The sequence below is a fragment of the Limanda limanda genome, chromosome 16, assembly GCF_963576545.1.
Source record: "Limanda limanda chromosome 16, fLimLim1.1, whole genome shotgun sequence".
In the NCBI taxonomy this organism is placed as follows: domain Eukaryota; kingdom Metazoa; phylum Chordata; class Actinopteri; order Pleuronectiformes; family Pleuronectidae; genus Limanda; species Limanda limanda.
Window position 1 is genome coordinate 17,530,152 of NC_083651.1, and position 23,473 is coordinate 17,553,624.

General features: G+C 43.4%; 1 protein-coding gene and 1 pseudogene across 1 annotated transcript in view; both read left to right on the forward strand.

Annotated features, from left to right (window-relative positions):
* Positions 1 to 7,436, forward strand: part of LOC133021331 (bromodomain adjacent to zinc finger domain protein 2B) — a 47,836-nt gene extending 40,400 nt beyond the window's left edge. The window contains exons 25-39 of the mRNA XM_061088124.1: positions 221 to 444; positions 848 to 922; positions 1,039 to 1,273; positions 1,389 to 1,451; positions 1,540 to 1,684; positions 1,765 to 2,462; positions 2,684 to 2,972; positions 3,141 to 3,296; positions 3,457 to 3,611; positions 3,766 to 3,971; positions 4,197 to 4,332; positions 4,944 to 5,090; positions 5,260 to 5,549; positions 6,001 to 6,144; positions 6,250 to 7,436. Of these exons, the coding sequence (XP_060944107.1) occupies positions 221 to 444; positions 848 to 922; positions 1,039 to 1,273; positions 1,389 to 1,451; positions 1,540 to 1,684; positions 1,765 to 2,462; positions 2,684 to 2,972; positions 3,141 to 3,296; positions 3,457 to 3,611; positions 3,766 to 3,971; positions 4,197 to 4,332; positions 4,944 to 5,090; positions 5,260 to 5,549; positions 6,001 to 6,144; positions 6,250 to 6,397 (3,111 nt within the window). The 3' untranslated portion in view covers positions 6,398 to 7,436. The remainder of the gene's footprint in view (positions 1 to 220; positions 445 to 847; positions 923 to 1,038; positions 1,274 to 1,388; positions 1,452 to 1,539; positions 1,685 to 1,764; positions 2,463 to 2,683; positions 2,973 to 3,140; positions 3,297 to 3,456; positions 3,612 to 3,765; positions 3,972 to 4,196; positions 4,333 to 4,943; positions 5,091 to 5,259; positions 5,550 to 6,000; positions 6,145 to 6,249) is intronic.
* A 995-nt stretch (positions 7,437 to 8,431) lies between these two features.
* On the forward strand, positions 8,432 to 23,051 carry LOC133021332 (WD repeat, SAM and U-box domain-containing protein 1-like; annotated as a pseudogene).
* Positions 23,052 to 23,473: the final 422 nt, after the last annotated feature.

The following is a 23,473-nucleotide window of genomic DNA, read 5'->3' on the forward strand; positions in this document are numbered from 1 at the left end:
TAAGTACATGTTGGCAACAGCATAACAGCTGAGCTGACATTGTTTTGTTTTTTACTAGCTGACTGCCTCTTCTCTGCTAACCAGACAGAACACACTTTAGGTTTCTGTTCCTGTTCTGTTTGACATTGTAGTATACAAAAATACTTACTCTTCACGCTAAGTAGCTGAAGAAACATTTATTAAACACACTGACTGAACTTATCAATATGTTTTCTTTCAGAGCAAAACCTGCCTAGGGGAACACTTGACTAACGTGGCGATCAACAGAGACAATGTGTCTGAGATCCTGCAGATCTACATGGAGGCTCACTGTGATCAGACAGAGTCAGCTGCTCTGGCCCTCAGTCTCAGGACTAAAGCTTTTCAAGCCCACAGTCCATCTCAGAAGGCGTCCATGTTGGCCTTCCTAGTTAATGAGCTGTGCTGCAGTAAAGCTGTGATCAGGTGAGGGATCCATTTCCTTCTAACCCTCACATATCTCACTTCTCATCTATATTTGCTTATATTCACTATGAGCCATTTTTATTTTGTAAAGTTGATTTGCTTGCACTGTTTAAACAAGTGTTTCTTATGTGCCTGGAGCTTAAGTTAATCTCTTTGCCTGAGAGTGGAAAATAGTCACTGGTTTTATTCATGAGGGCTCAAATTCTGAAGAAACAACAGAAGTATCAAAAGGAATATGACAAATCATGGTCTGATGGATAGTTTCAAAAGGTTGCATCAAACTAGGTTCCATTAATCTTTCATTAGTACCAGCAACACTTTGAAAGGCATGTCCTGCCCGATGCAAAAAATGCAAATATATCAATCTTAGAATTGAAGCATGATTTTCAATGTTACTTTGCAGTGAGATCGACAAGAACATAGATCACGTGACCAACCTGAGGAAGGATAAGTGGGCTTTAGAGGGAAAGCTCCGCAAGTGAGTACATGCTTCTTCCAAGTTGTTACCAGAAGGTTCTGTGCAAAGTTTTAAAAATCTTTTTGTGAATAACTTAATATATATTTTTTCTCCTCTGTACATTTCTGCGTTCAAAGACTGAGGAGCATCCACACCAAGAGGACTGGGAAGAGAGACAGCAGTGTGGGCGGAGATGACAGCCTCACCTTTATCATCTCGGCCGCCAGAAGCAAATGCAAGAGGAAAGAAGGAGACAGTGAGGAAGAGGAGGAAGAGGATGACGACAGCGAGGACCAAGCAGATGACGATGACGAGGAGGAAGACGATTCTGGGGGAAAGAAAGGGAAGAAAGTAGAGATATGTGAGGAGGAGGTCAGTAACAGCATGGTTCCTTTTTTTTTACTGTTGCCAGCGGCTGAATCAGCGTTTGTTATAGTTAATGTCAGTCAGTCCACTGGCCTCACACTAATGAGATCTTTTCATCTAGGACGACAGTGCGAACTCCGCCAGTGTGGAGGAGCTGGAAAAACAGATTGAGAAAACATACAAGGTAAATTTCACCCACATTAATTTTCTCAGGATTAGCTCCTTAATGAATTTAACAAATCCCATTCTACCTCTGTTTTCTGTCTCTTTAGCAACAGACTCAGATCAGACAGAAGCTGCTCCACTCCTCTCACTCACAGCGCTCCATGATGATTGGACAGGACCGCTACAAGAGGCGTTACTGGGTTCTCCCGGAGTGTGGCGGCATCTTTGTTGAGGGCATGGAGAGCATCGAAGGTGACAGCTCATACTGAAATATACATTTGAATTGTTGTGTTTGTTGTGCACTTTGAGCTGATTTTTTAAATGTTACTCAGGTTGTGAAGAGTTGAAGGAGAGACAGGAAACACCTCAGGTGATCAGAATAAAGGAGGAGCAGCTGGAAGAGACTAAGATGGCGGTGGTGTCCAGCCCAGCACCGAGCACAGACCGAGACACAGCCACACCAGAGAGCCAGCAGGACAAAGACAATCGCAATCTCTTCCTCCAGAAACCTGGCACCTTATCTAAGCTCAGCAAACTCCTCGAAGTGGCCAAAAATGCTAGATTTTCCAACATCCATCCTTGCAACAGCCAGAACAGTAGCTCCGCTAAAATCCCTTCCACTGCATCTTATCCCTCCGATCCCTCCCCTCAGACAGGGATATCCCACAGCCCCCCGCCTGCCACCACTCTGCAGGGACTCACAGATGAAACGGATACTTCAGGGCCATATCCGCTGTGTTCCCCCCAGCTCAAAGGCAGCCCCTGGATAACCTCCAGCCCCCAGTCTGTCCTTCAGGACGATCAGCTCACTAAGATACTGATGGAGAAGAGCAGCCAGTGGTTTAGCCTCCTGCCCCGCTCTCCTTGTGACGAGCTCTCGGTCACCTCCGGCTCCAGTTCCTCAGCCTCCTCCTCTTCTCCAAACACCACGAGCACTAAATCCTCCTCGTCCGTCTCCCCTAATCCCCCAGCGACAGCCGGCTACAACGCTCCTGCTGGGATCAATGACATGCATTCTCCTGTCCTTCAGGTTGGTGGATAAGCTGATGCTGTCTTCATCTCAGCCACAATTATTTCCAATCGTGTTGTGCTTTTTTAGAACGATGATGTGTCTCAAGAATTATTCCACGTTGCAAGAGGATTTCCTCATGTTGCAGAACCATGCGAAACTCCAATCATTGTTGGAGCGATTGTGTTATACATTATATATGTGCTGGTGGAATAAAATTGTGTGTGTATTCTTCCTCCCAGCAAGTAAAGTCTGGCATTCATCAGAGCGGACTGACACTGTGTGACGTGTCCAGTGCAGCGACAAGTCCCAGCCCGCCCTTCCCTGGCACTTCTCTACCCCCTGTGCTGGATCTGTCCTCCCAGCATGCGGAGGGTAGTGGGAGCAGGGTCTTACTCCTGGTGAATAACAACACTGTCAACAAGCTTGAGACCCCAGAGGCCCTGTGTGACAAGCCCCCTTGTGCCTTGTTCCCTGCTGTGGAGGCGGCCAAGACCCAGGACTACCCAAGACCTCAGCCTATCCCTGAGGGTAAGAATGGCTAACTGCCAGTAAGCGCAAGTGAAATATGCCGGACTAAAGATCATCACTGCCCAGACAGTCCTGGAATCCATGCTGTGATGACTGTCACTCAGCTTTACAACTTCCTTATGTTGCTAAAATGAAGCAATTAACAATACTTCTCTCTTTTGTTGGCAGAGATGCTGCACGGTTGGTGGCGAGTGTCAGGCGTGCAGGAGCTCCACAGTCTGGTGAAGGCGCTCCACAGTCGAGGCATCAGAGAGAAGGTCCTACAGAAACAGTTCCAAAAACACATGGAGTATGTGACCCAGCTCTGTGCCAACAGCGAAGATGGTGCGTCCACAACTCCTCTGCTCACTTTAATTCTCTTTAATGCAAAACAAACTGTTATTTGATATTTTCATGTCACCTGCTCCCAAATGAATATGTATAAATATGTTGCTTTTCATAGACAGTCATTTGCTGTATTGTTTGTATCTATCTATGGGGGCAGCGTTCGATGTGGCAAACCTGGAGAAACAGGAAGTGAGTGAGAAAACTGTGGAGAGCTGGTGTGTGGAGGAGCAGGCGATGGAGGTGGACATCAGCCAACTGCAGCAGGTGGAGGCTCTGGAGAGGAGAGTTGTCTCTGCCGGTCTGCAGATCAAGGTAAAAGCTTCCTGCACGTTTGTCAACTTACAGCTCATACGAATGCAAATATCCCAGGTTAATTTCAAGACTATTTCTCCAGTATGTGCTCAGATAGGATTTTTGGGTCCCTACTGTGTCACCAAACACCATATTTCAACTCTGTGTCCCTCAGGGCTGGATGCACCCTGAGCCCGAGTCAGAGAGGGAGGATCTGGTCTATCAAGAGGACAAGCTCCTCTCTTCTCCAGCTCCCGAGAACAAGTGGCAAAGAGAAACAAGCCCGGAGAAACTCCACGGCAGTGTCGTGCGGCGGCCTAACAATCCTCTTGATATAGCTGTCATGAGGCTGGCCGAGCTGGAGGAGAACATCCAACGAAGGTACCTACAGAGAAATGAACCCTCAGACCAAACAGAATAATACCACTGTGCCTGTGTCTGTAGGATAAGTAGTTTGTTCCTCTGCATGAAGTATCCCAGTCGAGTACCGACATCCTCAATGTGCAATGTACAGTTTATCTTTACCCACTGATTTCCCTGAAGTCACTGCTTGTGTATGTGATGCTGTCCATTAACACTGCAGTCTCACTCTGTGTAACCTCAAAGCAGTGAGGAGGAGGCGACTCCTGGGATGAGGCTGTGGCACAAAGCCCTCGGAGAAGTCCGCAGCTCGGCTCAGCTGTCGCTCTGCATTCAGCAGCTGCAGAAATCCATCGCCTGGGAACGCTCCATCATGAAAGTGGTTAGTGATGCCTCGTTTCTCTCGCTATCAAATATTTGTTTTTATTTTGTCCATGCCAGCGACAGCCATGAACTGCAGGCGTTATGATTGTGCATTATCTGTCCGTCCGTCTGTCCCATTCTCTTCTGCCATAAATCAAGAAGTCATGTGTTGTTTGTGACCCATTTTGAGAGTTTTATCCAAAACGTCAAAGGTCAATTTCACTGTGGTATCATAATGTTCTGCAAAAGCAGTTTTCTGGCCATTCCTCAGCACCGTAGCTCAGGAACTGAGGCTGAAGCATGTTTCTGGCATATTGACTGGTTATCAGGGACATGAAATCAACTCCTCAACAGTTTTATAGCTCACACTACACAACGATACTTTCACACTGCATGGCTTCTAATTTCAATTCATTAAAAATAAAAACAGATTTTGGTAAACAATTATACAGGCTACAGAGGATAAGAAGGAAAATACACTAGCATCAATTTATAATGCACCATCACCAGGAAACAACAATATCAGATAAAAACTCAATCTGCATCTTTCAATATGTCATAAATCCCTTTATCAGTGCACGTTGTCTCTGTGTGAATTTGTAACTGTTGGTGTTTTCTTTTTGTTTCCAGTACTGCCACTGTTGTCAAAAGGGGGATAATGAAGACCTGCTCTTACTTTGTGACGGCTGTGATAACGGCTGCCACACCTACTGCCTCAAACCTAAGATCACCACAGTTCCTGACGGCGACTGGTTCTGTCCCACTTGTGTAGCAAAGGTAAACCTGAGACTTTTTTTCCACAAGCAGTGCTGATCTACGAGCCTCAATCTGTTCAACTGTCAAATGATATCTTCATTGTTCCACATGTCCACATACATTTAATAAATCTGCACGTTATATGTTTCGCGTGGCTCCTCACCAGTCGTTTTTATGTCCTGTCTTTCAGGAAAGCGGTCATTCCCCCTGGAGGAGGAAGCAACAGAACCGAACAGCTGGGGGAGGGAAGAGAGGCAGCGATGTAAAACGAAATAGTAAGCCATCTGTGGTAGGAGAGCCCATCAAAGAGGAGGCTGCCAGCAGCAGCAGCAGCGCGCCAAAGAAAGGTACCAAGGAGTCGAAGAGGAGGAGGGCAGACGACAGTCCGCCCAGCTCCCAGGCCAAGCCTGACAGCCCCGGGTCCGGTGCCAAAAAAGCCAAACTGGCCAAAGACGACACAAATGGGCTGGAAATGTGCCGGTAGGTGTGAACGCATCCTCACTGCATGGATAGAAAACTACATTTATTTCTTCTCACTGTTAAAAACGCAAACAGTGGGGGACTGGGACGTTATCCAAGGAAGAACCCATCAGATTAGATTTAGTTGTGAATAAAGGTATTTTTTTCCTACTTTAACATTTCAAGAGATTGTGTTTCGCAACATTTTTGCTAATTTCTCAGAGAATGATTTATGGATCTTCGTGAAAAAACCAGGACTGGTATTTATGAGCGTGTGCAGATCCAAATAAAAATCCAGATGTAAAGAATCTAACTGTGGTTTCGTAAGGGGACTGTTGTTGGTTATCTGGTTAGATGAGCTGTGATGACATGTCCAATCATCATTGTTCACTTAAAAATCTGTTTCAAGCTTTTTCACAAATATCTGAAACTATATTAAAAGCTCAGCTTTGTCAACTGTTCACTCCTCCAGAGTTCTGCTGGCTGAGCTGGAGGCTCATCAGGACGCGTGGCCCTTTCTTACTCCAGTCAATTACAAAGCTGTACCCGGATACAAGAAGGTCATCAAGAAGCCCATGGACTTCTCCACCATCAGAGAAAAACTCACCAACAACCAGTACGTTTGTGTTATACATACATTCATACATCCTTTATTTCAGTTACTTTTCTGATTTGAATGCTGCCTCTGAATTACAACTAAACCATTTTCTAATCTTTGCAGGTACTTAAATTTAGAGACATTCATCATGGACGTCAACCTTGTTTTTGACAACTGCGAGAAATACAACGAGGACGATTCAGAAATCGGACAAGCCGGACACAACATGAGAGAATTCTTTGACAAACGATGGACTGAGCTGCTGAAGTAAAACAAAAAATAAAATAAAGAAAATAATGTGTGCTACTTTCTACATATCAAACTTCCTCTTTGGTGTCGGAGGCCTTCTCTTCACCTGTGACACTAGATCAGTGTAGAGCTGTAATAAAGCTGATGTGCAATGTGAAAGGACAAACTAACACTCCATGGATCAGTATCTTCAAGTGCAATACTGTTTACTTCATGAAAATAACTCAACATTTTGTTTGGGAATCTAAAGAGGTCATTGACTCTTTCTTATCATCAGCACTGCAGTACAGCTTTTTGTATATGTGTATTTATTTTTCATATTTATGTTTGAGTCTTTTCTAAGAAACGGAAGGAGATGGCACACAGCTTTAACTACGTCTGAAGATTGTTTTATGGACTACTGATCAAGCTGATCAGGAAAAAAAAAGAAGTTTACAGCATTTATTTGTAACTATGGGGTCCAGCGGTGCTACTGTTCTGTTTAAGTGTAAAAAGATACGGAGGTTTACTGTCACATGTATAGTGTTCATTGCTGTCTTTATTTACATTTCTAAAATGTATAGTGTACATACTGAACCGTCTCTGTGGATCAGGATATTGTAGCATTTCAAACACTCTGTCTGAACATCCACTCAAACACTGCTTTCCTCAGTATTGCAGTGCCTGACCTCTGAACAGTGAACGGAGTAGTGCATTCGTCTCTTTCTTCTTTTTCTATTTACAGTGTGTGTTTGCTCTGTGTGTGTCCTGCACAACATACTGTAAGAAACCCCCTTACACAAAATGCAAAGTTCTCTGTGGTGCATCGTGTTTGATCTCCGAGCCGTTCCTTTAACCAGTCTTGTCAGACGTCCTGCGGACAGACGTGACACCTGCGCTGGGCTTTAATCCAGCAGGGAGTTGGACGGAGTCACGGTCGGCTGGAGGCGTCTCCAGACAGCTGCAGCCGGAAGACTTGGAAGTAACTGGATTTTACTATGAATATAGTAGTAGCAACTTTTGTAGGTATATTCTTTTTAAATGGTGGATGTGTGGCACAGATCAAATAAAAGTTTTTTTTCCAGAAGTAATACTTATTAAGAAGAATCTCAGCCTTTTTAGCTTTGAAGATAAGTTTAATAATCATTTAAGATGTTATTTGAAGGACACTTATTGGGAACATATTTTTTCTACTTTATACTTCTCTTCACTGGGAAGTGTTTCAGTTATTTTTTCACTTCGCTCCTGCTGCTTACTAACGTTTCACAGCGTAGTTAGTTGGTAAAATAAAACATGATCAACAAATAAAATACAAAGTCTAGTTTGAGATCTGATGATCTAACATCATTTAAAGGAGCTCAAATCGGTTGATGTGGATTTTAAATAATTCTGACAATTATCTTAATATTTAAGATAAAATAATAACAGGACTTTTTTAATTTTAATTCTAAGTAAGCGTATTTTACAGACACTTCAGTGGAAATTATATAGTTACGCTACTTTAAAAAAAGATTTTGAGGTGTGAATGGACTAAAAGAGCAGAAGTTAATCATAAACATGCTATAGGGTTCAACGCATCAGTGTCAATGAAGGTTAATTCACTACTTCAGTAATATTTTGAGGGATTTACTGTTTTACTGTTAAGGATTTTGCATTTTTTCAACTTCATACATACACCACTTCACTGGGAAATATTCACTCCAGTGTTACTGCTTACTTTAATTTCCCAGCTACAGAAGTTGGATAATCAGCAGGTTGAATTCTGAATATAAATGATCAACAGATGAAATGTAATACAGTATACTGTTATTGTTATAATGTAAAGTAGATTAAATCAGCTCCACTGAAAAGAGCCACTCTGGGTTGTGATAGGTTTTCATACTTGATGCATTTGTCTCTGATGATCACCTTCAAATTTAAAGATTAAATAATAACTGATTATGATTTGGAGTTCAGCAACAACAACAAAGTGAAATCCCTTCACTAGGAGAAGGTCAAACTGTCAGAAGAAGTGAGCATTGTGTGACTGAGGATCACGTGACTGATAACATCTGAGATAACCACTGTATAACCGAACCAGGAAGTCCATGTTCCTCCCGAGAGGATTCACATCCGCCTTCATCCCTCTGACAGCTCCCATCAGCTGTTTGTCTCATATTAGATCAGTGTGCGCCCCCTGGTGAGTGAACCTCCTCCTCCTCCTCCTCCTCTTCATCATCATGGTGACACTAGTCCACACTCTGCGGCAGCACACCGACGAGCTGAGCTGCGTCTGCTTCTCTGCGGGCCTGCTCGCCACCTGCTCGGCCGATAAAACCCTCCGCGTGTACGACAGCGCGGAGGGTTTCTCTGAGCTGCCCGGCTCCCCGCTGTCCGGACACGGCTACTGCTGCTGCCTCAGCTCCTGCGGCCGGATCCTGGTGAGCTGCTCTACGGACGGGTCCATCGTGGTGTGGAGCCCGGACACCGGCGAGGCGGCCGCGGAGCTGCAGCACCCGGGCCGCAGTCCGCTCCGGGTCTGCGCCCTGGCCCCGGACTCCTGCCTCCTGGTGGCCGGAGCCTCGGACGGCACCGTGGACCTGCAAGACACTGCGCAGGTACAGGAGAACCCCACACGCCCCGGCTCTGAGTTTAAAGTGACACTTCAGGTATGAAGTCACAAACCATTCATCATATTAATACAATAAAAAATAAACATAAATCTATAAACATGCATCATACTGTAAACAACTGCCAAACTATAAGTTCTTAATGGTCCAGTGTGTAAGATTCAGGTGAAAGGATCTATAATGGAAAGAGGAAATTTAATATAAAACAATCCTCGTGATGTTTTCAATAGTTTGTTTCATCTAAATTGTACAAAATGTTATTTTCTTTCCCCTAGAATGGACCCTCTATATTTAAATACTTTATATTTGCATCAGGAGGAGTTCCTGTTTTTATACAGTAGCCCAAACTGGACAAACTAAACACCTTTGAGTTTTTCATGACAACTGAAGGTTACCACAGGTTCTCTTTCATGTTTGGAAGCGGAGGGTGAGGTGAGAGGTATTCAGCTGCAACATGCAACTTCACCACTAGGTGTCACTAAATTCTACACACCTAACCTTGAAGTTATTTGTCAAGTCAACATCCCGAGTCTATGGAGTCGGCTGTGTGAGTTGTTGTTTGACTATTTCACTGCATCAACAAGTAAGATAAATAAACCAATCAATCAAAGATTATAAGTTCTGTGTGAAAAGCGTCAGATCCACATATGAGAATGTGGAACCAACAAATGTTTGGTATTTTAGCATAAAAACAAACATTAATAATTAGGGTTGCAAAGGGTCGGAAAGTTTCCGGTAAATTTCCGGAAACTTTCCAGAAACTTTCCATGGGAAGTTAAGCTCGGGAATTTTGGGAATTTTGAAAAAAAAAAAACTACGCAAATTAGACGCTGAGCAATAAAAACATCATTCAAAACTCTATTTTAAAAGATGTATGGAATGCAGCACACGCTGCACTTTGAATTTCAACCCTCCACTGTGCATTCTTTCATCACATGCACAGATAATCCCCAGCATCCTTCACTCTACAGCAGGGCTACTGAGGCCTGCTGTAGTGTGCAGGACTAGTCAGGTAAGATTCGATGATATTAGTGGGGAAAATATAATAGCATGCTGATTGAAGATTGTTCATCTGTTCATCTAGCCTATTTCCATTCATTTATCCATCAATTGTAAAATATGAGTACAGACGATTCCAATTGTTTGGCTAACTATTTATATCTCTGGCATTGCATCAGTGTTTTTTTACAACTTTTTTCTCATCTTATTCTACAGAACAATGCCACGTGCACTATCTCATGTGTGGAGACATTTCACCCCATCCTATGTAGAAGGAAAGGCTGTGTACATTTGCAAATACTGTGCAAAGACCTATGTTAAGAATGACACAACGATGCAGAAGCATATAGTCAAGTGCCCAAAGTTTCCTCAGGACTCAAATCAGCCTATGACAAAACAAAATGTTTATATTTATGTCTGTATATTTCCAGTTTATTCCCGTTAATTCCCGTTAATTCCCATGGAAAGTTTCCAACTTTGAACATTCCCGGAATTTTGCAACCCTATTAATAATCAATTATCACATTAGTTGCAGTTTAGTTTTATGTCAATCAACTGTTCGACTGATCAATTGTTTGAGCATCAGTGTGATTGTTTGCCTTGGCCACATCTGGTAAAACCTTCATCAGCAGTAGGTTCTGCCTTGATTTATATTGTTTAGTAAAACGTAATGGTTAACGGGATCATGTGCCATCAAATTATTAAAGTATTGGTCAGAGTGAGTGGAGCACAGACACACAACACATTTAACATTTAAAAGGAAATACTGCATTAATGTTGTACCTGATGTCTCAAATTAAGATTCTGTTTGTATATAAATTTAACCTGTAATCAATTCATTAGCTGAACTCATCTTCTAAAGAAAGATTAAAGCTTAATACAGGGCTGCATCAAATAAGGTTTAAAGTCATATTACTGCTTTGAAAAGACACATGGGACTAAAGAAGATGAAACACAATCACATCAATGAAGCTGATGGACTAAGTTGATAAAACGTGTCCTTGAATGTGCAAAATCATTTTGTGAAGATTATTTGTCTCTTAATCTTCTAATTCCACGTCCTGACCCTCATCCCCTCAGGCCTGTTCTGTCCATTCACTCTCACAGGTCATGTTAAACTTCACAGTCTAAGCCAAAGTTGTTTTTAAACTGGTTCATGTTGAGTCTCTACTTCACTCCCTTCCTGTTAAGTGGTGTTGTTTCCCACACAGATGCAGTTCAGTGAGCCAGGCCAGTGTGGTGGCCTGCTGCTTCTCGCCGTGTGGCCAGGTCTTCGTGACCGGCTGCACCAACGGCGACCTTAAACTGTGGACATCAGCCTCCTGCACGCCGAGAAGGACGCCCACGACCTGGGAGTCACCTGCTGCAGCTCGGCACCGCACCTCAGCCCTGGTGAGTTCAGAGAGCTCCAAGGGTCAATTCAGTCAAATCACACAAACACACATTTCCTTTTATATTCACCTGCATGCAGATATTTCGTTTTTTGTTCAACAATTTTGAATTGGATATTGTGATTCATGTTGTTTGGAGAAAATAAAAACAAGGTGAACACATCAGTTTGTGGATCTGTAGTTGTTCTCTTTCATTCAAAGCAACACTGTCACTTTCACTGAGCAACAGCGCCCTCTGCAGCCTCATGTGGTGAATCATTCTGTAAATCAGCTTCCTGTAAAGAAAGAACTAAATCTATCAACGTGTTGACTGGAACTCTGACTGTGTCTCCTACTTACTGAACTGAAACACAACTGAACGGTGGATAATACTCATGATTTACAGCTTCCTCAACTAGAGGAGCTGCTGTTATTAAATCAGAAAATAACAAGGAATCTAGATTTAGGAATCTTCATATTTTAATAATTTCCTTGCTGAATATTGTAGAGAAACTCTCAAGGAACTATTTCAGCAGTATATCCACTTTTACAGCTCTGTTATTCCCAGGAGATCCAGTTCTCTCCTGTTCGTCTCATATAAAATATAAAATCCATTCACGCACAATTTTAAGTTTTCACAGAGAGCAGATTGTTGAAAACAACCTGTTGCACACCTGTCTTGAATCATAATGTTAATTTTATGATGTTGATTTTGAATTAAAAGCTCATAAATCTAATTATGAAAACCTGATTCTAATCCAAAGACTTTATCTATGGCACTTACTGTGTAAAAGATTCATGCTGCATCATGTTCACACACACAGTCAGTTAGAGAGCATCTATTCATGTTTGGTTATTAAACTCAGTTAAGCGTGTGCGTGTGCGTGTGCGTGTGCGTGTGTGTGTGTGTGTGTGTGTGTGTGTGTGTGTGTGTGTGTGTGTGTGTGTGTGTGTGTGTGTGTGTGTGTGTGTGTGTGTGTGTGTGTGTGTGTGTGTGTGTTGCAGATGGCTGCTGTGTGGAGTTTCGACTGGCCTCCTGTGGACAGGACAGCCAGCTGAAAATACGTTTCCCAGCGTGAAGGAGCAGGTACGAGAGAAAGAGAGAGAAGGGGTGAGAGAGGGAGAGACAGAGAGCTTTAACCTTGAGATCTCTGCAGAATAGAGGAATTTTATTAGTGTGTGGAATAAATCAGCTGCAGACTGAGTCATTAATAATGCATCACTTTAAGACATTCTCTTGAAATACAGAAGCAGCAGAGGTGTGTGTGTGTGTGTTTGTGTGTGTGTGTGTGTGTGTGTGTGTGTGTGTGTGTGTGTGTGCGTGTGTGTGTGTGCGTGTGTGTGTGTGTGTGTGTGTGTGTGTGTGTGTGTGTGTGTGTGTGTGTGTGTGTGTGTGTGTGTGTGTGTGTTGTGATGAGTTGGGAGGGGCGTATATCCACTCTGACATTCCTATCTTGTACGAGCGATCGCAGTAAACGCTGTGTGTTTTCTCTCAGGTTGCGCCACCTGCTTACAGACTGTGTGTTGGCGTCTGTGAGAACGCCATGTTGCACGCTCCCTAAGATGTGTTGCCGTGGTAACAGGCATTTCTGGGGAGGATGCAGCGTGTCCTGTGTTGTGACCCTGCTGGGGTCCGTGGGGATGTTCTCTCTCTCTCTGAGCAGCTTGTAGAAGAACACAAACCTTGTTTACTTCCTTTAAAACACTGTTGTCCACATGTGTCTCTGTGGAGGAGCTGGTTTGAAACTGGGATTTCTGTGTCTGCTGTTGATGTGGAGTATTTTTCTGATCCCTGCCATGGGCCTGATATGTTGATGGCAGATGGAATAGTTAGATTCCAGAGCTGTTTGGAAGCTCTGTGGATCAAATCTTTTAAACTATTGTTAGTCAAATATTTTTCCTAAAACCTAGAAGCCTCTTGCATACAGATCACATTCGTTTTGTTTTGATATCTCATGCCTACAATGTATTTTCTCTGCTTTATTAATTTGTTCAGTTTCCTTTCTCCAGCCTCACCTGTGTTTGTTTCACATCGCCTCACGAATATGCACGAAAATAACAAATGATCTGTCCACACAACAGTTTGTTCCCTAATGGAAGTTTGATTTAAAACATTTGTTTTACGAGCTGATAATTTAAACAATGCTACGGACCAATTAGTTTTCGCACAAACAGTGGAATTGGGAGCACAGGGGTGTATTTCTTTGAAGTGTCTCCGTATCTCCGGCTGTGAGAACCACAGCTTCACTGCCCAGAAGAAGAAGCTTTTGTTTCCCAGCAGCTGTCAGCAGGTGGCACCGCTCCCAGCCAGACAGGGGAGAGAGCTGTTGATAAAAAAGAAAAAGAGACAAGTTTTGGGTTGTCAGACTGTGGGGTGGGGGTCCAGCTGATGATGCACTGTGAAGTGTGTGTGTGGGTGTGTGTGTTTGTGTTGTTGCAAAGGACTGAATTTCAGTATTTTTGACAAATTGCAGGAGGCCGGTAGTTGAATAAATAGACACAACTTTGCTTTGACCTTGTGTGTGTGTGTGTGTGTGTGTGTGGGTGTGGGTGTGGGTGGTTTTGGTATTACTAATGTTGTGGGGACCTAAATCTGTTTACACAGTCATATTATGGAAACTTGTCTTCCTTATGGGGACAAAAGCAAGTCTTTGTGACTTAAATCTAGGTGAAGACATGTTTTAAGGTTAGGCAAGACGTAACTTTAGTTAGTTTAGAGGGCATTTTGAAAATTCAATGTAACGTAAAGTCCTCTGAAGTCATAGAGAAGCGACTGTGTGTGTGTGTGTGTGTGTGTCCAAGTGTTGTGAGGTCCTGAAATTTAGTATTTTCTGACAACAACTTTGCTTTGACCTTGTGTTTGTTTTCCTGTACTTATGTCTTTGTGAGGACCATTTAGACCTTACAGAGTGAGGACACTCACTTTCCCAACGTGCTGTTTGAGGGTTAAGAGTTGATTTTAGAGTAAGGCTTAGAATTAGGGTTTAATTTAGGGTTACGGTTAGGATTAAGCATTTAGTTTGTATGGTTAAGGTTATTGGATGTATTCAGTCAATTAGTGTCATCACTAGATAGACGTACAAATGTGTGTGTGTTGTGTGTGTGTTTGTGTGTGAGAGTGTGTGTGTGTGTGTGTGCGTGCATGTTGATGAGGGACTTAATTTTAGAATTTTTGGACGAATTGCAGGAGTCTGATTACTGAAGAAATTAAGTACGCAACTTTGCTTTGACTGTTTGTTGTGTGTGTGTGTGTGTGTGTGTGTGTGTGTGTGTGTGTGTGTGTGTGTGTGTGTGTGTGTGTGTGTGTGTGTGTGTGTGTGTGTGTGTGTGTGCGTGCGTGCGTGCGTGCGTGCGTGTGTGTGTGCGTGTGCTTCTGCTTGTTCAGCCTGGGTCATGAAGCTCCTCCACACTCTCACCAGTCACTCGGCTCCAGTTCTGTCCTGTGCCCTCTCCACTGATGGAGATCTGGTCGTCTCAGGGTGAGAAGACACACTCCCCACAAACACATCTGAATATCGTCCTTTTTATCCGTCTTTTTATTTTATTTTTTTAATCATTTACTGTAAAACAATCACCTCCCTGGGATCAGAGGAAGTTTAAAGGAATCTCTCCTCCCTGGTTCTCTGAGCGGATCTGTGGTGCTGCTGTTCCCTCAGTCACCACCGGAGGAGTGTGTTTGGTGTCTGTAGCTTTTGCTGGGTCCATAATCTCTGCTCTGTTTGTGACACTTAGACAGCAACATGTGAAAATTTGTTTTTTATAACAACAGTTATTCTATAATGCAAATGCCTGCATGTGAATCCTGAAAATTAAACACTTCACTCTCCATCTCCTCAACAGTTCAGTGGATAAAAGTGTTACAGTACATGACACAGTGCGTAAAACACAGAGAACTCTCACACTCTGTTGCCTTCAGGTGGTTTGAGAGAAAAACAAAGATTTTTCTGCTCTGTTCCCAGAACACCGGAGCCCTGCTCCACACTCTGAAACAGCACGACAGGTGAGCTGGTTGAATCTCTGCAGACAAACACCATCAGAATCGGATTCCCAGTGTTTGGCATCCAAACGTGTGATTTTTGCTTGATTAGTTGTTCTCCCAGAAGCCCCGGGTGCGCTGATGCAACAGGGCGCTGCTCGGCTCCCCTCGCCAGTGGAGTCATTGAAGTGGCACCGCGGGGGGGGGCAGAGCGCTTTGAAGTGTTTGAACGGATTTAAGATACTGAACGATCTAAGACTTGATTTAGATATGTTTTGTATGAAGAGGAAACGTGACTAGTAACGCAGATCTCTTCCTGTGCAAGTTTCTCTCTGTCACACACACATTTCCCCCCCCTCACCCTGCAGGTATGTCACTGCTGTGGCTCTGTCTCCCACCAAGCAGTGGATTGCAACCGGCTCCATGGACAGAACGGTGAACGTGTGGAGAATAGGAGATGGAGACGGCTTAACTGGTAAATGCTTAACAGGGGATTGTTCGGGGGGGGGGTCAGACTCCAACCAACGCGCAATCACTCCTCTTTTTAAAAGAGGCCCTTAGCAGCGGCCTCAGAGCCCAGAAGCCATTGGAAGCTTCCCCTGAACGAGTGTTCTGGGAGATGTCCAGCGGGAGGAGGCTCATATTACATGTGTGCTGGTGTCTGGCTGCAGCGTCTCAAGGAAACTACCGCTGAGCCCGGGGAGAGCGGCTTGTTATGGAGGAGAATCATCTTCCAGCCCGACATGAAAGACAATATTTGGAAAAGAAAATGAAAAGGTGCAATCGTCAGACATCTGGAGGCCTTGAAGCTTCATCAGGGAAGCTCCTCCATCTGCCATCAGTCAGCCCCGTGTTGACAAAGCAAATTCCTCCTCAATTGAGATCTGACTTTCTCCCTCCCTCTTTCTCTTACTCCTCATCTCCCCCTCTCCTTTAATCTTCTCTTTCTTTCTCTTCACATATTAAACTTATTCTCTTTCATGTTCTCCCGCAGCGGCTGAATCGAGGCCGACAGAGTGCCAAGGTAAATAAATCCATTGCTTTGTTTTGCCCTTAGAATTCTTCATTCACAGACGTATAAGAGCTGAAAAGTGCTGTGTCTCAATTTCTATTTTGTGTGTGTGTGTCCAGTTCTTTTGAAATAATCTCATGTTTGGGTCAGTGTCAGCAGGAAGTTAATATAAGTCTTCGTGCAGGTGTTTAGATAATTCCATGTCCCGATCCTCCTTTCATTTCCCGCTTCTCTTCCAGTCTCTGCCAAGTAGGTTATGTCTTTTATGCCTGTTGTTTTTTCCGACTGTAATGTGATTTCCACAAAACTGGGGAAGGGTTGGATGTGGGCCAAGAGAGAATCCATCAAACTTTGGCACAGATCCGTGCAAACTGTGGGGATCCAGGGTTTTTGGTTTTACTTCCTTAAACATTGCAAGACATGGCGTTAACATTTTCACCAGTTTCCTATCGGTAATAATTTATGGATCTTGTTGGGGAAAAAACCCAGGCGTATTTAACAGACTTATATCTCTGAGTGTGTGCAGCTTGATTGAATTTCAGGGAACTCTTGGGCTTTGCATTCACCTGAGTGCCATTCTAGTTTTCTCTATGTTGCATGTAAGGAGAGCTTTCCCCATGTTGTGTTTGTCATGTAGGTCCACTGTATATCTACATGCTGTAAACTGGGTTGTGTGAAGCCAGGAACAAAAAAGGTTCAGTTTCGGGTGAAGCCATGAAGAGAAGTTGCACTTTACCCAAAATAAACATCTGCCATTATTCTTTCTCTCCACGCCAACAAATCCCATGAAAAGACTAAAACCAACAATTGGTTAATCTCTGTAGTTTTTTACCAAAGCCCATATATTCCTTCTCTATTGTTAAATGATGCAGTTTATAGTTTCAGATCCAAAGAGGCTGTGTTATATCCTACAACATGATTTAGTTTTTAGCGATGTTACAGCCATGACTCTGGGAATCAGTGTCAGTCCACCAGTAAAAAATATCTCAGCAACTATTGTTGGGCTTGCACTGAATTTTCATCCACACAAAAACTCTTGATTTAGATTTACTAATTATGTTTCCATCAGCCTCAACTGTTATTAGTTTAGTGCCAATTAGCATCTGTTTCTAGATGATGTTCCATGTTGGTTTTCACAGGGTCAACACTCAGTTTTTAATCCATTTTAACACAACGCAGCCACACAGAGGAATTCTTGGACATGGTGTCAATTAGATTGGAGCTGACGCAGAGAAAAACATTCAGTAAACATGAAGTTATTCCAGCAGGCAGCCTTTTATTAGGTTTAATGACTAAATAATAGTGATCCTGGGGGTCTGTTGTACCACCACAGCACAATGACCCACCGCTCCTCCATCAGAACAACTCTTATTAGTTCACAGGCTTTAGTGACATTACATGACTTCCAGCTCCTCCCAGCTTCAGCCTGACTAAAGATCTAATCAGCAGCAGGGATGGAAAACATGTGTTGTAGACGGGGCCGTAAATCCAAAGCAGTGGGACACTGTACATCTTGAAGTTTTCAATGAACTGAGCTAAACGCTGCCGCTCCATGTTTAGTTTGACCACGAGGTACAAAGAATGAATCGAGACTGGGCAGACGATGCTTATTAACAGAATAAATTCATCGCTGGCTTTTGTCTGTTCATGGGATTCGTTGACAGTTAGAAAAATAGACAATCACCCGCCTCGTCCTCTTAGCTGTGAAGAATGGAGATTATGGAGAGAAGCCTTGTTTGTGCATCTGTCTGAGTAATTAAAGCGAGCAGGCTGAGCCGTGAAGCTCTGAGGTTTTCGTGTTTCCATGACTCAGCCTCTCAGACTGGGAGACTCCACACACTCCCAGACCGAGCTGGTGTTCCTCTGCTCACTGTCGTGCAGATTCCAGTGAGTGGATGTGTTGTGTCTGTCGCTTCAACAATTTGCTCCAGACTGATCCCAACGACTGCTGCTGCATCAGCCACCAGCGTTTCCACCGACTGTCTCCGAGGGCCCCGAGCACAACATGTTTATGTGCATACAAATAGATAATAGTAAAGTAGACAAGTTTGAGGGCAGACATCCAGATACACAGTTCACATTTAGAAATTCTGGTCTTCAACCAAACCCTCTACATTTTGAATCATTATGCAGAAAGTTAATGGCTTTGGGTCGAACTCCACACACGTCATTTTCAGACATGAACTCCAGTAAATGTCCGGACACGTGAGTCTGGACATTTTCTGCAGTTTGTCTTTTACTTGTGCAGAACACAGCAGGAGACTCAGGAGATTATGCAGAGTTCACTGCATGTCTATAAGGTGCTATGATGTCAACACAGTCTGACGTTCAAAGCCAATTTTAGAGTTTCAGGAGGTTCTCACAAAATTGTTGCTGCTGTGGATTCAAAAGTTCCAAGGGGGGCCCCCCCTCTCAGCCCTGGGGGGGCCCTGGGTAATTGCCTGCTTTGCCTAACTTGTTGCAGTGCCCCTGGAATCAGCTTTCAGTGTTTTTACAATCAATCACGAGATTTAATAATACTATAATGAGATATTAAGGATGGATCAATCAGAGGCAGAAATATCAGTGCAGCCACAGGACATGTTATAATTGGAGTGAACGTTGTTTCTCTTCTCTCTCTGACATGGGGGCGATCAAATTGCCTTTTGGCATCTGAAACCGAATTTTTTTGTGAAGGAAAAACATGCATGGAGTTTGAATAGTTAGAGGCAAGAGGTGAGGGTGAGAATCCCTCCATGGGGCGAGCGTTGTAATGAGCCACACCTTCCAGTCCTCAGGGCTATTTGAGAAGCTTCCAGTCTCGGGCTAATGACGGGCGATGGGAAGCGTGCGGCTGCTGTGAGGAGTCATCAGCCGGGCCGAACCACTCCGGGCCGGTTCATCTCAGCCCGGCGTGATAAACGACGGCTGCTCACTCGCATGGCGTCACACTGACGGCTGATGAGCTGCATGCTGGCTCTGTTTGAAATAACACAACCCCGGCTCTCATTTTCTTCCCTCTTCCTTTTGATCGCACCTTTGTGAGAACAGGGATGTGTGCATGTGCATGTGCATGTGCATGTGCATGTGCATGTGCATGTGCATGTGCATGTGCATGTGCATGTGTGAAGGTTAATTGTCTCCGACTGTGTCCATTTTTCTGCAGAGTGTCAGGGGAAATCGTTTGTTTGCATCAGATATATTTTTGCTGCCAGAGACGGGGGAGTAATGGTCGAGCACTTCCTCCTTTCCTGTTGTGTGTACTGCAGGAAGGAAGTTGCCGGGTCACTTCAGGCCGCTGCTTGCTGATTGGTCGGAGGATGATGTGCAGACTTGGCTGCACGAGGAGGGACTAGAGCAGCTTGTCGGCAACTTTAAAGCCAACAACATCGATGGACCGGCGCTTAGCCAGCTGAGCAAGGAAACAGCCTCAGAGATCGGAATTAGTGAGGATATAAAACACAGTCACGTACATTAGTGTACAACACACACACAAACAGACACTCACACTCGCACACAGACACACACAAACACACTCCCACACACACACAGGGATTCAGTGTTTTTCTGGGGATTTACTGTTTGATCCTAAAACATGACAAGCCCAAAATTCAATAGCGTGATATAAGCAGCTTTTATTGAGGGACTGATTTATTTCCCCCCAAAATACAGATCTGATTTATTGATACGAAGCTGCAGCGTTTTGTGTCTGTTTAATCACAAACGATGCAGCGAGGACAGAACCCCACACCATGACCTTTACGTCACAAACAATTATAATCCCTTTTAAAATAAGATTAATCCACGCTGGGCTGCACAGGTGCTCTTAATATTCACCAGAAGTATATATCGTCTCACGTGTCATTTTTATGAATAGCATTTTGACCGTATCAATTTAGAGATTTTACAAAATAAAAGTCACACATTTTTAGCTTCAAGTAGCTAATTTCTGGATATTTCAAAATACTGTAAAAACACTTTGATCAATAATTCCAGAGTGAGACTGATATGCCTGTTTTCAGGACCTCACTGACTACCTACATACTGAAGATCACACATTTTTACTTTATAGATTTGGAGATTTTTCAAAGTAAAGTCCAACATGTGTACAATCAAATCAGTTCATTTCTGCATATTTCAAAGTTCTATAAAATCACTTTGCTCAATAACTTCAGAGTGAGACTGATGTGCCTGTGTTCAGGACTTCTCTGGCTACCTACATACTGAGGATCAAACATATTTACTGTATAGATTTGGAGATTTTTCAAAGTAAAGTCCAACATTTTCACTGTGGAATAGATCATTTCAGGATACTTCAAAGTACTGTAAAAACACTTTGCAACAATTTGAAAAATCTCCAAACTACAAAATTCATCTTAATAAATGATCTCTACTTATTCTGCAGTTCTTCTTCTTCTTCACCATATTTTTCTAGAGTTCTCTCTAGAAAACGACATCAGGTCAAAACTATGCATGACGTCCTCACCACAGATTAAAACCTCTTTATCTTCTGTTGAAACTCCCTGGATTGTAATTTGTGTTCTTGGTGGAGGCCTGAGCGTTTTTATATATTCTGGTAGTTTCAGCTAAGTGCAGTCTGTGTTGAATTCGTATTTTCACACGCAGCTTCGAAGGCAGCGAGTCACACAGTTCACACGCTGCCGTTAGTCTGATTACAGGTACTGAGTGTAATCACGTAACAAGTCGCATCACATCCCTAATCACGGTGAAAAAAATGTTGTTGTTTGCTCTAATTGTCTGTAAACACTGTTTAAAAAAAAAAAAAAAAGTCAACTCATCCTCGACGCTGCTCTGTTATGCAAATCATGGTTTTATTGAATGGGAATTGCTTTTCTGTGTGTTTCATTAGCAGAGTGAGAACAGTGGAAACAGCAGATTGACACATTTCCTCTCCGTTCTGTGCCCTGCAAGTAACAACTATCATATTCCTCCCATGCTGTTTGTGTGAGTGTAGACACACACACACAAACACACACACACACACACACACACACACACACACACACACACACACACACACACACACACACACACACACACACACACACACACACACACACACTTAACCACACACATACACAGCAAATGTGATTCCAGCGCATTTTCCTTGATGAAATATTCATGAATCTTTGAGTAAGGGGAGAAAAAAAAAAAAAGAATTCCTCTTGGATATAATTCAGTGTAGCTCCGAGGAGATGTCCACCGCGTCTCATCAAATTATCTATCTAAATGTAAAGTGGACGGTATCGTACTAATGGCTCGAGCTACCGTGAAAGATGTGGGAACTTATGGAAACCTCCAACCCTATAGAGCTGGAAGGAGCAGTTTCTCCCGTCCCGGAGTCATTTCCTGGATTAATTAAAGCACTTAACGTGTTCAGCTTGTTTCACTGCGGAGAGACGTTTGAGATAAGACGAGGTCTCTTAAGGACTTGAGGAAAAATGTCACTGCGGCAGCTCCCACCCGCTCCATCACCGGCCCCCACCTCTGTGAGGCCACACGCAGACACAACCACTACTCATGTGGCCGTAAAGGTCGTCCCTCCGATTGTAGCTGCTGCTGAAATCTGCAGCCGAGGACAAATTGAAAGGGCGACGCCGCGACGTGCAGCTGTCGGCAGAGCGACTTCTCCCTGATTGGAGCCTTTTGGACTTTTATTCTCAAGTAGAGTAATGAGAGGGGTTCACTTTGAACCAAAAGCTACATTAAGTCAGGGGGAGACATCAACCCACAGTGAGTGTGTCTGCCTCTTTGTCTTTGAGCAGAGGTCCATTTGTATTCCTCCTCCCTTTTGTTTGAGCCTGTCAAGTGTTTCACAGAGAAACACTGAAGCCAAGCGTCTCGGTGGAATCACATTAAAGCAGCACAGTGAGTCGTTTTACGAGAAAAAACCAACAGGTTAAATGTGGGATACAAAAACCCTTTTGGTTCAATAAAGTTTAAGTGTTGGAAGAAATTGCACTGCGTGTGATGTAATTCAACGACCAGAATACTAAACACGTCAGTTGGTTTCTCAGAGTCGCTCGGCCTCCGCGGGCGTCTCCTGAGGAAGATCGAGGCCTTGAAGGCAGAGCAGAGCGGCTCAGACGCTCCTGATGAGTTCCTGTGTCCAATCACCAGAGAGCTGATGAGGGATCCAGTCATCTCTGCAGGTTAGACGGGAAAAAAGTGAAATGGAAAAAGCCAGTGCCCTTGATTCCCTCTGTGGACATCTATACATTTTCTTTATCAACATACGTTACTGTGTCAGTGTCTTCAAAGTGACAAAGTGTGTTTCTACCTCGCAGACGGGTATTCCTACGAGACGGAATCCATCGAGAGCTGGATCAGAGGCAAGAACAGAAGCAGCCCCATGACCAACCTGCCCCTGCAGACCACACTCCTGACCCCCAACAGGGCTCTGAAGACGGCCATCACACGGTGGAAGTCCAGTCAGTAGACAGCAGCTCGTTTCAGCTTGTTTGTCAGAATCCATTGAAAAAGTTCTTCATCATTAAAGTCATTACTGATATGGAGTTTTGTTCAGGGTGATGCTCAAGAGTCAAATTTGAAGGAATAACCTGAATGTGAGGTTTAAGATAAGTCGATCGTAAATAAGATGTTAGTCACAGAGATTTCACAAAATGTTCGGTCATGGAAATTTGGTTTAAAGTTATTGAAAAGTCATGGAAAAGTCATGGAAATCCATTGGTCATAATGTGTATGAACCCAGAACACTTCTGGAACCGAGACTGGAACATGTTGTAGGGATTAAAGGAAAAGAGCTAAAATGGTTTATGTTGCACCTATCAGCTAAATCTTAACGACTCGTCCATGCAAACTAAAGTTAGTCATTGAGCTCCACAGGGTTCTGTAGTGGGAGCGATACTTTTCACTTCATATACGATTCGTTCAGACAATATTATTATAAAGCACCACATACATTCACATTGTTGCTCAACTTTATAGATCACCCTCTGGTGGCTGACTTAGGTATAGTTTATACATCCTCCTTGTTGGTGGATGGGACATGGACCAAAGTACACATCAAATAATTGTTCTAATCTTTGGTAGTTCTTATCTGTTTAATTAGTATTTTTTTTTTTATAACAAGGGGATTTGAAATAACTGACAGCTGAAACTAACTTGTGTATCGGCAGAACCTTGTAACCAC